The sequence below is a fragment of the Theobroma cacao genome, chromosome 7, assembly GCF_053813885.1.
Source record: "Theobroma cacao isolate CCN51 chromosome 7, ASM5381388v1, whole genome shotgun sequence".
Taxonomy (NCBI): domain Eukaryota; kingdom Viridiplantae; phylum Streptophyta; class Magnoliopsida; order Malvales; family Malvaceae; genus Theobroma; species Theobroma cacao.
The window spans coordinates 8,195,899-8,210,084 of record NC_142645.1 but is presented as its reverse complement, the minus strand read 5'-3'; the positions used below and the strand labels follow the sequence as shown (position 1 = coordinate 8,210,084).

Below are 14,186 nucleotides of genomic sequence, written 5' to 3'. Positions count from 1 at the left end.
AGGGGAAAGCTAGTAACTTTTTTGCTGTGAAGAGTGATATGTTTCCTATGGAAACACCATACACTATTATTGTCAACATAATAATATATCTAAATTTGGTATGGTTAAGTTTGGTATGATTAGGCGCCTTATTTTGAGTTCTGTAGGAATGGAAATGTTCTCAATTATGTATAGTTTTAGACCCACTCCTATTATTCCCCTTTTCCACCATCAAAGCAACCTCTATAGAATGCGTAAAGATTGCTAATGTTGCCTTGACTGCATGATATTACAAGAGTAGTAAGAGCTACCCTTCGCTTCTTGACGTCTTCTTGTTGAAAGTAAACAAGTTGCAATCATTTAACAGTTTAAAGGAATATTTTAACCAATTAACTTGCTGACTCCTTCGAGCTATATCCTTCAGCAAGGCGAAGACAGTGAAAAAATCCGCTCTAGCAGAGAAATTTGGCTTGAGCCCTGCACGCTTGGTATGTGTGCCAGAACAAAGCCGGGCCAATCACCCATTACAGCTTGTAGCATATGTATATGATTCACCATCTCTAAGCCGCTGTTGAGCTTGAAAGCAAGTATACCAAACATTGCAGGACCAGCTTTTAAGTGTTTGTCATGCTGCATTTTATCCTGACTTTATTCACCTGTAATATTGATCACAGATTAACCAATAACGACCGTCCCATAAGAGATCAAAGTTTTCCCTATTGGTTAGTTAACCAACAAATTGGACCTATCTGACCTTTTGGCATTCCAAGGAAATTTCAGCTGTGATCTTGTCATCGTTCCGCCTTATAAAAATTGATAATACCGTTGGTCCATAGTTCCCCAAGTCCTCTAATCATTTGCTTCTTTTCTACTGGCAGCCCCCTAGTTCCCCTAGTGAACCTTTTAATCCAAGTCCCCATTTCTCCAATCATTGCCATGGATGAACAGAATGTTCACGAAAGTGATCATGTTGCCAGTAGTGATAAAAAGTTGTTTCTGTATCCCGATGAAAATTCTGGTTTTGGTTACAGAAATAATGCAAATTCACAGAGTCTATGTGATGTGCTTAAATGTAGTTTAATCAAAATTTTGGTAGATGGGACTGATATGGTGTTCAAGGATGCAAAATCAAGGAAAATCAACCGTTTCTCAAATGGCCAGCGGAATAGAATTGATAGTTCAGAGACTTGTCAGGTTAATGGGGAGTGTAGTTACAAAGATATACAAGAGAAAGTCAATCCTAAGGATGCATGGAATCATGTGTATGTCAATGTCTCACATATCGTAGATTCTTCTTTAGGGGGCTACACTTAGTTCCTCATGAATTTTCTTACTTTTCTCGCAGAGCTTATGATGAAATTTGTCAGGTTTCAAATTAATCTTCTAGTTAGTTTTTTTCACATTTCCAATTTGGTTTTCATATTTTCCTCTCATGTCTTTCATATTTCCATTACAAGCTGTAAGGCACATTAGATGTTACTTGAGGAGAAAACTATTCGGACTGTGGAATGATGCTAACAAAACTGTTAAAGTGAAAGCACAGAAATCAATGGGGACTTTGGCACTGAGGCTTGGTTGTGCCTTGATTTGGTCATTCTATGTTTGTTTCATGCTTGTCGGGTTGCTAGTGTCAGGATTTCTTTTCGTGGGTTTCATGATGCGGTGCGTGCTGGAGAAGCCTATCCAGGCAATAGAAACCTTGAATTTCGATTACACTAAACCAATTCAGTTCCTTTCGTGCCAATAATGTCTTCTGCTGTCGTAGGAGATCCTTCCAGCCTCATTCCTAAAGATGATGTTAACTCTGGGAAGGACATTGGTCACCGTGTTATACCCTATAATCGGAGGTCGCAGCTCACTGTTTCATTGACAGTGCCCGAATCTGAATATAACAGGAAACTTGGAGTCTTCCAGGTCTGAACTATTATCCTTTTCCTTGGTCTCTCATGGTCTGTGCTTGAATTTCATATGTCTGAGCATGCCATTTCAAGTTCGAGTTTCTATTTGCACCATGATTTCTTGTTTGTGTTTATATCAGTTCTTGTGTTAACAGGTGAGGGTTGAGTTCCCGTCTGCCAATGGCTAAGTCACTGCTAGCTCAAGGTATCCATGTATGCTGCGATTTAAGAGCCAAACTATCCGCTTTGCTGAAACCATCATAAAAAATATTCCTCTTATCACCGGTCACCAATCAGTAATCTCAAGTCCTGAACATATAAATCAATGAATTCAGTGAAGGACTAGAGCTAACTGCATGCTTGAAAGTGATACTTGAACAACGAGCAGAATACCAACCTGGTGCTGGTATTCCTGAAATTTATGCTGCATCCCTAGCGCTTGAATCTTAGCTCCCTCAATTGAAAAGGATGATTTGGTGTTGGAGGAGAACAGTTTTCGTATGCACCAGTATTATGTGGTCCCTTACTGAGTTGGTGGCCATCCTGCTCTTTTGCATGCCAATGATCATCCCTAGAGGGAGACCTGGGATTGCTTACGGTATAAAGGTCTCTAAGTCAAACTTCATCTCTTGGTATAAAACTAAAAGCAGTTAAGATGATCAGCTCCAAAGTATTTGCTTTGGAAGATGACTGTCCTGGATCTCAAGCCCTTGTGCACGTATAACATTTCAGTGGAAACCAAGTTGTTGTGATGTTGAAATAAGAAATAACTTCACATCTAAGATTTCAGGGTTAATGCTTCACCCCATTGTTCCGTTGTTCAAAGATCAACCAAGAAGTTACTTGAGGCTGTTCTGCTTTCATATAACCCAAAATCTATGCCTTCTTTTGCAACTACAATCGACTATCCCATCATTTCCCGGCTATTTCACTTGGGGAGAAATCATTACAAAAACATTCCCTACCATTTCAACAGTAGATATGATTAAAGCACTCACAGTCATTAATGTATTGCCATTGACATGGCTTGAACGCTTATAATGTTGAAACAGGGGCTTACTTACTTTCAAACACTTTATATTGTCTCTTCGCTCCAATTTTTTGCTTTATATTCCACGTTTCGAAGCAAAACAGAGGAAAACAATTCCAGATAAAAGGGCAAGTATTGACAAGTTTTATGGTTTCCATGATAAACAAATATGGGATATGGAAAGCATATGCATTGGCAGTTGAAAAAATATATTCACTTGACTTTGACTGACGCTGACATTAAATTAACGTGAAAGATGAAAAATATCATATAGTCATTTGATAGAGTATGTAATTTTTATTTAACTAAGTTATTTATAACGAATTTGATGTCTAATAGTATAAATTAGGTTTCAAAAATATTTTTCAAGGTAAAATAACAATTTAACTTAAAAAAAACATTTTATGATTGATATTATATATATTTAATAAATTGAATCTATTTTGAAATAAATTTAATAGAGTGATCTAGTATTATTATTTACCGAATAAGTAACCTATTTTGAAATAATTTAATAAATTGTTCTAGTATTATTAGATAATAGAATAAGTAACAACTTTTGCTATTTTGACCCCCCAAAAAATAAAAAGTAGTGGATGAGCTTGAGTTCGCTGTTCAAGGCCCAATTTCTGGCTAGGTCCAACACGAAGCTCGCTCATCCTATCTTCGCTTGAAATGAAATAAAATATAGTCGTGGGTTTTTCGCAGGACGCCTTAAACCCAGAGCTTTGAGCTGATTTTTTTGGTGATATTTCGGAAGATTAGCACACTGATAGGAAGGAAAAAGAAGAGGAAGAAGAAGAATAAGGGAGCAGCTTCAAAGTTCTGGGTAAAGCTTTTTTTTTTTTTTCATCTTTCCTTTCAACTTAGCTGTTTATAGTCTGGGGTTTTTATTTTTGCTTGTTTAATCAGCTTCTTTTTTATTTTGGCTAATTCTCTATCTGGGTTTGTTATAGAATCAATGGTTATTTTAATTTTCCATCCAATAGGGTTTACTTCAATGGAATTTCTTATAAATGAAATGATGGTACTTTCATAGTTACTGTTCCTCATTTTCTTTGGTAGAGTGGTAGTTTAGTAATATAGTCACTGTTGCCTGTCTTTGAATAAATTGTATTGAGAGAAGAACTGAAGAACAAAAATGAATGCTAATTTAATGGAAAAAATGAGAGAAATAATGTGAGGAAATGCGGCGTCTCTTTGCTGTGAATATGGTGATTTGGTTTGTATGAACTTAAAATCACTGCATTAGCTACTGGTATCCTTTAGGGATAGGTAAGTGCCAAAAATGAATAATGTATGGTAGAAAGGAAAGACTATGGAGGGAAGGGAAAAATGTGAGGGAGAAAAAACGGAAGGAAAGGAAAAAAAAATTGCTTTTCCATCCTTACGTTTGGTACAAAAGATGGAACATGGAAGGAAAGAAAAGAGTTGAGGGTGAAATTATAAATAACTTGATTATAACTTTTGTTAAATGATTGCTTTCTTTCCTACTTGCTTCCCATTTATGAAAGGATCAGATTTTGAGGGAGCGGAAAGGTGCAAAAGCTACCATTCTCATTCCTTTTCCCTATATAATTCCTACCAAACGAGTGATGAGAGTTTTAGAAACCACTTTATGTCAGGCCTTAAGTACATGATGTGGCCAATTTTATCAGGATAATTAATCTTTTCTAAAACATACAATTTGATTGATGAAAACCTTGCACTTGCAGCATTGGAATCTTTAAAAAAGAAGGTACGGGTTATGAAATGGATTTTCATAGTGTTAATCAGAATGCAAAGTTTTCAATTTTAAGTTTCTTGCTCTTTGCTATCATTGATTTTCCATTCGCAAAGCAGAGTTCATATTTTTCTCTTTAGTTTTGGCATAATGTTCCATTTCTTTGGTTTCCCTATATACCCAGATAAATGTTCCAGACACTACCGATAGCATCGTCTATATGGAATCCGTCTCAGAGGGGTGAGTCACTAATCATTAACTTATTCATTGTTTTTTCTTTTTCTCTTCGAAGAATGCCCATGTGGTGCCACCCTTTTTCCTCCAAAATAAAGGAATGAACTTCACTTCATTACGATTACTGAATTATACCAATCAAATGCAAATAAACACCACAAAATGTTTTTAAAGGTAAATAGAAAGATTTATGTATGGATGTGGCCCCACTTTGCAGGTGCCTGTTTAGAGATCATGGAATTTAAGAGGTCTCAATTATCATCCATGAGTCAGTGTTTCAAGGTGACCTTCTTTCTGTCAATTCCCTAATTTTATTTTGTTTGGTTTTCTCGATGTGTGATTTTGAAAGTGACATTATTGACATGTGGGTAGAAAACTATTCGTGTATTTCTATATTTTGGAGGAACACTTTCAAATTCTCAGTAGGTATTATCACCAAAAATCAAGTCAGTGGCATATAAATTAGTCGACTGCATACAGTAGGGGCTCTCCACTTCCTTGGTTATGACCTTTATGAAGTTCTTTCTGGCTGTTCTTGTGGTTCTGTTGCATGAGATGTATGCATTCTATTGATAATACTAAAGGCAATTGTTGATAAGTGAGGATTCTTGGGAATGTCTCAATGGTATGCTTTGATCTTTGTTATGATGTGTTTGTTTTTGTCATCAATGGCAGTAGTCTGGAGTAATATTTGTTCTGTGGACTCACACTTTGATATATATTACATGCAGTTTGAGAACAAATGGGTTCAGAATGGTAAGGCACTAGTTTCAGGAACTTTCATCTATGCCTGTCAGAGTCCCAGACAGTACCCTGCTGGCAAGAAGCAAGGGGTATATCCCCAAAATGTGGATCTTCCACCTGTCCTACCTAAGAAAAAGAAGAAGCCTTATCCTATTCCTTTTAAGGAGATCCAGAGAGCTGCAAGGAAGGATAAGAAACTTGCGGAGAGGGGTCTAGAGAAGCCACTTCAGCCTCCAAAAAATGGAATACTTGTTCCTGATCTTATTCCTGTTGCATATGATGTGCTAGATGCGTGGAAAGTTTTGATCAAAGGCCTTGCACAGCTTTTGCATGTGATTCCTGTTTATGGTTGCAGGTACATTGTATTATAGTTTTCAGTCCTGATATTGCTGTTTAGAGGTAATGCCTGCATCTTCATATATTCATTTGTTTTAGCTCTCTGCAGTGAGTGCTCTGAAGTTCATGTGGCTCATACTGGTCACCATATTCAGGACTGCAAAGGTCCAAGTAGCTCAAAACGTCATGGTTTACATTCATGGGTCAAGGGTTCCATCAATGACGTACTTATTCCCATAGAGTCATATCACCTTTATGATCCTTTTGGCCGGCGCATCAAGCATGACACACGGTTCGAATATGACAGGATTCCAGCTGTTGTGGAGCTATGCATCCAAGCTGGTGTTGACATACCAGAGTACCCTTCAAGACGAAGAACCAAACCCATCAGAATGATGGGAAAGAAAGTAATTGATCGAGGTGGATATGTTGATGAGCCTAAGCCATGGCGCTCTGTCGATCCATCCTCATCCTCAATTGTTGATCTTGACACTTGTGGAGCTTGTGGGCGATTTCCAGCTCCTCCACTTGAAGATGTACCCAGCATTGCACAGGAGACAATGAATGCACATGAGATTGTTCGATCAGGTGTGACGAAGTTGATGAGGAAGTACACTGTAAAAGCATGTGGATATTGCTCAGAGGTCCATGTAGGGCCATGGGGTCACAATGCTAAACTTTGTGGAGAATTTAAGCACCAGTGGAGAGATGGGAAGCATGGTTGGCAGGATGCTACAGTTGCTGAAGTTTTCCCACCAAATTACGTTTGGCATGTTCAAGACCCAAAGGGACCTCCCTTGAGAGGTGCATTAACGAGATTTTATGGCAAGGCTCCAGCTGTGGTTGAAGTGTGCATGCAAGCTGGAGCTCAAGTCCCTAGCAGGTATAAGCCCATGATGAGGCTTGACATTATAGTCCCAGAAAGTGATGAGGCCAGCCTAGTTGCATAGTAGGATCTTCAAATTTATTGACAATCCATTTTTGTGCTGTATTTTTTGAACTTTATTTTATTTGTTCATATTGCTATTGTGATATACGTAGCTAGAGATGGAGAAGCCATATTCAGTGCTGTATATATGTAAAAGATGGAGTGGAACCTTTCAGGAAAGTCTTTAGATATTGAAGTCCAACATTTCAGACCACCAGCTCTGCAATCTCACTACTATTAGCATGGTTTAGCTATTTATTTATATATCGAACGAAATACTACATACAAAGAAAGCTACGAACATTCTTATTTTATAGCTCATTATTGAGCTATATATTATTTGTACTAGGATTTATACCATTCCAGAAGAACATAATATCACTGCTTTGGTTTCAAGGTGTGTTTTGCATCATATTCCTCAACCACCGCAGCCGCCACCGCCACAACCACCACCACCACAGCCGCCACAACCGCCACCTCCTTTACTTTTGGGATTTGCCCCTGGGTCGTCAGCACAAGAAAATATGAGCATTGATATAATTGACAGGGAAACAGCAATTACGCAAAGCAAAAGTAGACCCCCAGAGGTCTGCAGCGGAAAGCCTGCCTCATCTTGAGCGATAAAAGTAAACTCTCTAGCCATGCTTGTTTATTCCATTCGCACATCTAAGAGTTATATACTGCGAACTCAATCTCATAGCTTTGGCAACATATTATCCTACTTAAATAATTATATTGTCTTTGTCGAAATCAATGCCATCTTTTTTTGACCAGTTCAAGGATAAATAGAAACACAGCTGGTAGTATTTGATTTGTATATATTGTTTTTGTATTTCACATTTGTTTTGATTATGCAAGAATCTGCCGTACGACATTTCCTATTAAATCTTCTTGGTTCTATTCAATGTAGGAATGAATTGATATTCTGTTTTATTTCAACTTACAACCTAAGAGCTTTTCCAATACGTTATCTTTGCTGTGATGACATTTACATGTTCAAGACATTATGTTATTATTTTTTATTTTGGCATAAGACATCATCAATATTATTTTTTACACATGAAGATTTCTTGATATTTGGTTTACATGATCCAACAGATAAAATTTCTTTTTCATTTCATAAATCACGATAGTGACTTTTATTAATTAAGATTTGAATTTAAAATTTTTAAATTATTATTATCATAAAACGAGTTGATCATATATCTGAAACCATGTTTGAGTATATTTGAAAAATAATAGCTTATGAGATTTGATTTTTTAGTAAGTTATGCAATTATGTCTATTGGAATAGACATAAACAATAAATTAATGTAGGACAAATTAACTGCATTTCATCTCTATTATGTTAACAATTTACAAAATTAAGATGCAATACGTAATTAAAAATGATTATATTAGCTTAAATGCAATCATATGCTAATAAGAAGTTATATATGATAATTTTTATGAACATATCAAATTTGATATGAATTCATATATATAACTATTTCTTGCATATAACGAGATTCCGATTAATGGTATTACTACTATGAATATTTGGAGTTAAACTTCCATAGCAAGTGGAGAATGGAAATCAAAGCCTTTAAAAAATTTTCCTCTAATTGATGTCAGTTATTGTTTTCAGCTATGACTACCATTAGAGCACTGTTTCTAGTTATTTTCAGTTCTGCCTTTCTTGTTCTTCTTCCTCCATGTACTACCCATACTCTCCAGACCTGCGGGTTCGATGCAATATATCAGCTCGGAGATTCAGTATCCGACACCGGCAATTTGATCAGAGAGGACCCTTCGTCTGTCTACGCTAGGCTTCCCTATGGCGCAACCTTCTTCAAAAATGCTACTGGTAGATGTTCAAATGGTTTAATAATGATTGATTATTTAGGTATGCAATCTATCACTTTTTGATCTGTAATTTGCTCTTGTTTTTGTATTGAATTTGTTTTACTTTGACACAGCAAGGTCAGCTGGAATTCCCTTCCTTGATGCCTACTTGAATGAAAATTCAACTCATAGTAGCGGCGTCGATTTTGCAGTAGCTGGCGCTACTGCCTTGCCTGTGGAAATTCTAGCAAGACGAAATATTACAGCCACAGTTACGAACAGTTCTCTGACCATGCAACTTGACTGGATGTTTACCCATTTCAATACAACATGTGAAACTGACAAAGGTAATCACCTCTTCTTACCATTTGCTTGTAATTATCATTGATTCCTTTCTGTTCTGCACTGAATAGGTTGCTTCAAGAAACATAGAACAGCTCTTTTCATGGTTGGAGAGATCGGAGCGAATGACTATAACTATGCCTTGTTTGAAGGCAAGAACCTTGAAGAGATTAGAGCTATGGTGCCCGAGGTTGTCCAAGCCATAAAAGATGCTGCTGAGGTAAGTTTTCTTTTCAAATAACTGGAATATAGTTATTATTGGCAACAAGTTATTGAGATTAGAGCTATGGTCACCCCTCACATATTTTATTCAACAAGCAGAGAGTCATTGATTATGGTGGTTCAAGACTGGTTATACCAGGAAACTTCCCTACAGGTTGTTTGCCTATGTTCCTCATAGTATTCCAGACCAATGATACCACTGCTTATGACAAATTTCACTGCCTAAAGGACTTGAATAATTTGTCAATTTATCACAATAATCATCTCAAAAAAGCCATTGAAGAGTTGAGAAAAGAACATCCCAATGTGATTATAGTCTACGGAAACAACTATCAAGCATACCACTGGCTTTTGAGCAAGGCTAAAATACTGGGTAAGCTCAATTTCTTTGCAAATATGCATAATATTCATATAAATAGTGTTACTTATAAATTTATAAGTAAAATTCACAGTTAATTTTTACCTTTTTGTAGTTTTTTATTTTTTCACCCACCATTTAAAAAACTCAATTTTTTTCTTCGAGATGTTTAAAATTTGTTTCAAATTTATCAATTTATCAAAATAACGTTATAATATGGACAAAACCTATCACGATTATGTTCACCTAATCGAGCATAACATGACAAATTTTGTCCGTATTCTAATATGTCAACACGTTAATGGATAGATGAGTTTTAAACAAATTTTAAAAGTTACGGATGAAAATTGAGTTTTTAAAGTTACGCAAATGAAATATTAATGCAAAAAAAATTATGAATTAATAGTGCAATATATTCATAGATTATTAAGTTCATGTCTTGGAATTTCTTCTGTTTTGTTAACAGGTTTTGATACAAGAAAAGCTTGTTGTGGAATTGGAGGGGATTATAACTTCAGCATCATGAAAATGTGTGGCGCTGCAGGAGTACCGGTGTGTTCCAATCCTGATAAGCATCTGAGTTGGGATGGAGCTCACTTGACACAAGAGGCTTATAAATTCATGGCAACATGGCTCATCCATGACATCTATCCAAAACTTCAATGCCAATCCTCAACTTAGTTTACTTTAGTTTATCACATTATTATTTGATTATAAAATCGGTGGAATATGGTATTGGTCGATTGTAGATGTTATTTTATGTTCTGTTTCATGTCAGTTGCTTGAATAATTAGTTGCAATTTTATTAGACTGCTCTGCATTTAATTACTCCTTTGAATTGCATTGATTATTTATTTTTCTTTCAAATCAAAGAAATGGAGAAATGGAGTAATTATTTTACACTGCTCTGCTCTGCCGTAATACATGGGTCTGATGCCAGAATAAAAACAAACAAATGGAGTAGGACAAAATCAAAGATCAAATCAAATGAATAAAAACAAAAAATTGAATTAATTAAACTAGAGACTTTTCATTTGCGATACTTTGTTAAGGGAAACAAAAGAATAGAAGACTAAATTTCTTAACAAAACTCATTGGCTAGAAGAAAGTTAACTAAGATCAAGAATTCTAAATTGAGCAAAATTATACTTTGTCGTTTGTTGCAATTGGTATATTCGCATGAAAGATCAGTTTTGTTTATTTTGACCAGGAAAAGATATAATAAATATAATTCTTTATAAATTTTGAATAAGTTATAAAAGTTTAATATAGCCAATGACATATATTAATTCAATATATAGTACGAAGGAGGCCTCAAAATCATTAGGTTTGAGATTCAAATTTCAATATATGTAGACTTATTCAAATTTTATCTATGTCAAATTTTGTCCAATTATATGTTTTTTATAGTGATTGATTTATTTGTTTGGTTGAATGTACATACATCGAGAATTGTTTGACGTTGATGATTAATTTTATTTATAAGTGTAATTGCATAATATAAAAATTGATTAATAGCTTAATGCACTGCTAATGTATGATTTGTCGATTATTATGTTGGAATCAAATAATGCAGATTATATATATATATATATATATATATATATATTTTATTTCATAGATTTTCACCAAGCAAGAATCCGCCTTTCGACATTTCCAAATATAGCTTCTTGTTCCTAGATGTTCAATATACGACTAAAGTTGATGGCGTCTTTCTTTTTCTCCTTAACTTTTTGTTAAGCAACTTAATAGAAACCTTATTTAATATTTTGTTATCTTGCTTCATCTTATCAATAATATATTTCCATGAATAAATCTTATTAACATCAAAATTATGAATATTAATTTTGCTATATTACTTAAAACTATAAAGTTACTAACCTTAATATGATAATATCCTAACAATTAATCAAATTTAATTTGTTGAAAAGGCAGGCCTACATAATAATGTATTGGGTGAAATAAAATTTTATTATCACTAATATTCGGAAATAAACCTCCCATAAGAAGTGGAGAGATCAAAGCGTTTCCTCCATATATAAATGCAAGAGCCAATGCTTCCCCATATATTCGACTTTGAATCTAGTTTCATTGATAGATCAGTCACTTGGATGGCTACCCCTACATCAGTTCTTTTCTCTTTTGTTATTGTTAGCTCTCTCTTCCTTGCTCTTCCTCCTCCATGTAATGCTCATACTCTTGAAAATTGCCGGTTCAATGCAATATATCAGCTTGGAGATTAAATATCGGACACTGGCAATTTGATTAGGGAGAACCCTTCGTCTGTATGTGCTAGGCTTCCCTACGGTGAAACCTTCTTCAAGAATGCTACCGGTTGATGCTCAAATGGTTTATTAATGATTGACTATTTCGGTATGAAATGTATCTTTTATTCTTGGAGATTCAATATATTTTTGCTCTTAATTTGTTAGTATTTGATCAAAATAATTGTATTGTATTTGTTACTTTTGACAGCAATGTCTGCTAGAATTCCTTTCCTTGATGCCTACCTAAACGAAAGAGCAAGTCATAGCAGCGGTGTGAGTTTTGCAGTCGCTGGTGCCACAGCCTTGCCTGTGGAAATTCTAGCAAAAAGAAGTATCATAGCCTTAGTGACTAAAAGTTCTCTTAGCATACAACTTGACTGGATGTCTAAGCATTTCAATGAGACATGTTGAAACGATAAAGGTAATTAACTAATTACCTCTTCTAAGAATATCCTAAGAATTAAAATATATTTTTGTTACATAAACAATTATATGGACATTAATTCATTAAATAGTTACAAAGAATAATACGAGTGTTTATATAAAAATAAATAATATAAGATAATTTCATCTTATAGTATGTATATATACTTCATGCGTGCGAAATTAATAATAAAATAAGATAATTTTTATCCTATATATCTTGTTTGGTGTAGTTAGAGAATGCATTTTTTTTTCTTTTCTATTGATTAAAATTAGTCTTATCTATGTATTGAATGCTGAATACAAAATTTTAAAGGAATTATGTAAACTTGTAGAGGTTAAAAAATAGGCATAAAATTAGCAAGGATGTTTAACCCATAATCCTATATAAACCATAAGATTAAAATAATCCTTTCATTTTCAACAAGATTGAAGTATTTTATATTTTAGAAACATAAGTCATCTTGTATTTGTCATCTTATATATTCTCCTCTTAAAGTGAATAATAAATAAAATTCTAATATTACCTCTCTTTATACAAATGCAAGTGCTAAATACAAATTTTTAACATATATCCCTTTAAGAGTATAAAAGAAAATATAAAGATTGGATCATATCTTATACTAAGACACATTTAAATATTTTATTTGTCATCCTATCATCCACTTAAAGTTAATAATTAACATCATCATAAAGAATAATTTTAACATCCAATGCACACATATAACAATATTAATGGCTTTATTATGTTTGGTGTTGGATAGATTGCTTCAAGAAACATAAAACAGCTCTTTTCATGATTGGAGAGATTGGAACGAATGACTATACTTATGCCTTATTTGAAGGCAAGGCCCATGAAGAGGTTAAAGCCCTTGTTCCCCATGTTGTCCAAGCCATAAAAGAAGCCGTCAGAGTAAGTTTCCTAATTAATCAATAAACGGGATATTTACCCTACGAGCCTTATAATAAATTATCAAAATTTTGCTATTAATTCTAATTTGTTTGAAAATGACCAATTAAATGTATAATTTTAAAACTACATGCATGATTCAATTGAAATTTTAAGTACTTTTAACTCTTATAAGGTCATTTTCAAATGAGTTGCAAAATCTTAATGATACATAACGTAACAAACATGACAAATGTAGTCATTTATCTTCTTGTCAACTTGCTAGCTAATTATCAATATCTGGGTCATTTTATTAATTTGCAGAGAGCCATTGACTATGGTGCCATACAATTAATTGTTCCTGGAAACTTACCAATAGGCTCTTTGCCTATCTTTCTTACAGTATTCCAAACCAACGATACTACTGCTTACGATAAATTTCATTGCCTAAAGGACTTGAATAGCTTGTCAATGTATCACAATCATCATGTCCAACAAGCCATTGAAGAGCTACAAAAAGAAAATCCCAACGTGATTATAGTCTATGGTAACTATTATCAAGCTTACCAGCGGCTTTTAAGCAGGGCTAAACTACTCGGTAATTTTAATTTCTTTGGCCAATACGCATAGATATATATTCAGAATGTGTTAATCCTATAAGTCAGCATTAAACTCATAATTATTTCTGACTTCTTTAATTTCGAGTTTAAACCGGTTTCAATATCAAATCGATACAAAAATCTTGTTGTGGAACTGGAGGAGATTATAAGTTCAGCTTGATGAAAATATGCATAGTTTCTGGAGTACCAGTGTGTTCCAATCCTGATAAGAGTCTTAATTGGGATGGTTCTCATTTAACACAACAAGCTTACAAATTCATGGCAAGATGGCTCATTCATGACATTTATCCAAAGCTTCAATGCAATTTCTCAACTTAGTTCAGTTAAATTTTTTATAGTCATTGGCTTAATTAAATTTGTAAGGTGGGA

The 14,186-nt window shown here is 34.4% G+C and overlaps 2 protein-coding genes and 1 pseudogene across 3 annotated transcripts; all 3 read left to right on the top strand.

The window, feature by feature from the left end:
* The first annotated feature begins 3,484 nt into the window (after positions 1-3,484).
* On the top strand, positions 3,485-7,086 carry APO1 (APO RNA-binding protein (DUF794)). Its single transcript, XM_018124022.2, has 5 exons — positions 3,485-3,736; positions 4,815-4,870; positions 5,082-5,146; positions 5,596-5,963; positions 6,054-7,086. Exons 2-5 carry the CDS (start codon positions 4,819-4,821, stop codon positions 6,892-6,894), a joined length of 1,326 nt encoding a protein of 441 aa, XP_017979511.2. The 5' UTR covers positions 3,485-3,736; positions 4,815-4,818; the 3' UTR covers positions 6,895-7,086.
* Positions 7,087-8,277: 1,191 nt separating this feature from the next.
* Positions 8,278-10,443, top strand: LOC18594254 (GDSL esterase/lipase At5g03980-like). 2 transcript variants are annotated; one of them, XM_088808446.1, is made up of 5 exons: positions 8,278-8,718; positions 8,831-9,043; positions 9,110-9,258; positions 9,360-9,633; positions 10,085-10,443. In XM_088808446.1, the coding sequence occupies exons 1-5, from the start codon at positions 8,502-8,504 to the stop codon at positions 10,297-10,299; spliced, it is 1,068 nt and encodes a 355-aa protein (XP_088664572.1). In that variant the 5' UTR covers positions 8,278-8,501; the 3' UTR covers positions 10,300-10,443. The 2 variants fall into 2 exon arrangements, with proteins under 2 accessions (XP_088664572.1, XP_007021821.3); XM_007021759.3 differs by having other exon boundaries at positions 8,279-8,757.
* A 1,217-nt stretch (positions 10,444-11,660) lies between these two features.
* On the top strand, positions 11,661-14,135 carry LOC18594253 (GDSL esterase/lipase At5g03980-like; annotated as a pseudogene).
* The last annotated feature ends 51 nt before the right edge of the window (positions 14,136-14,186 follow it).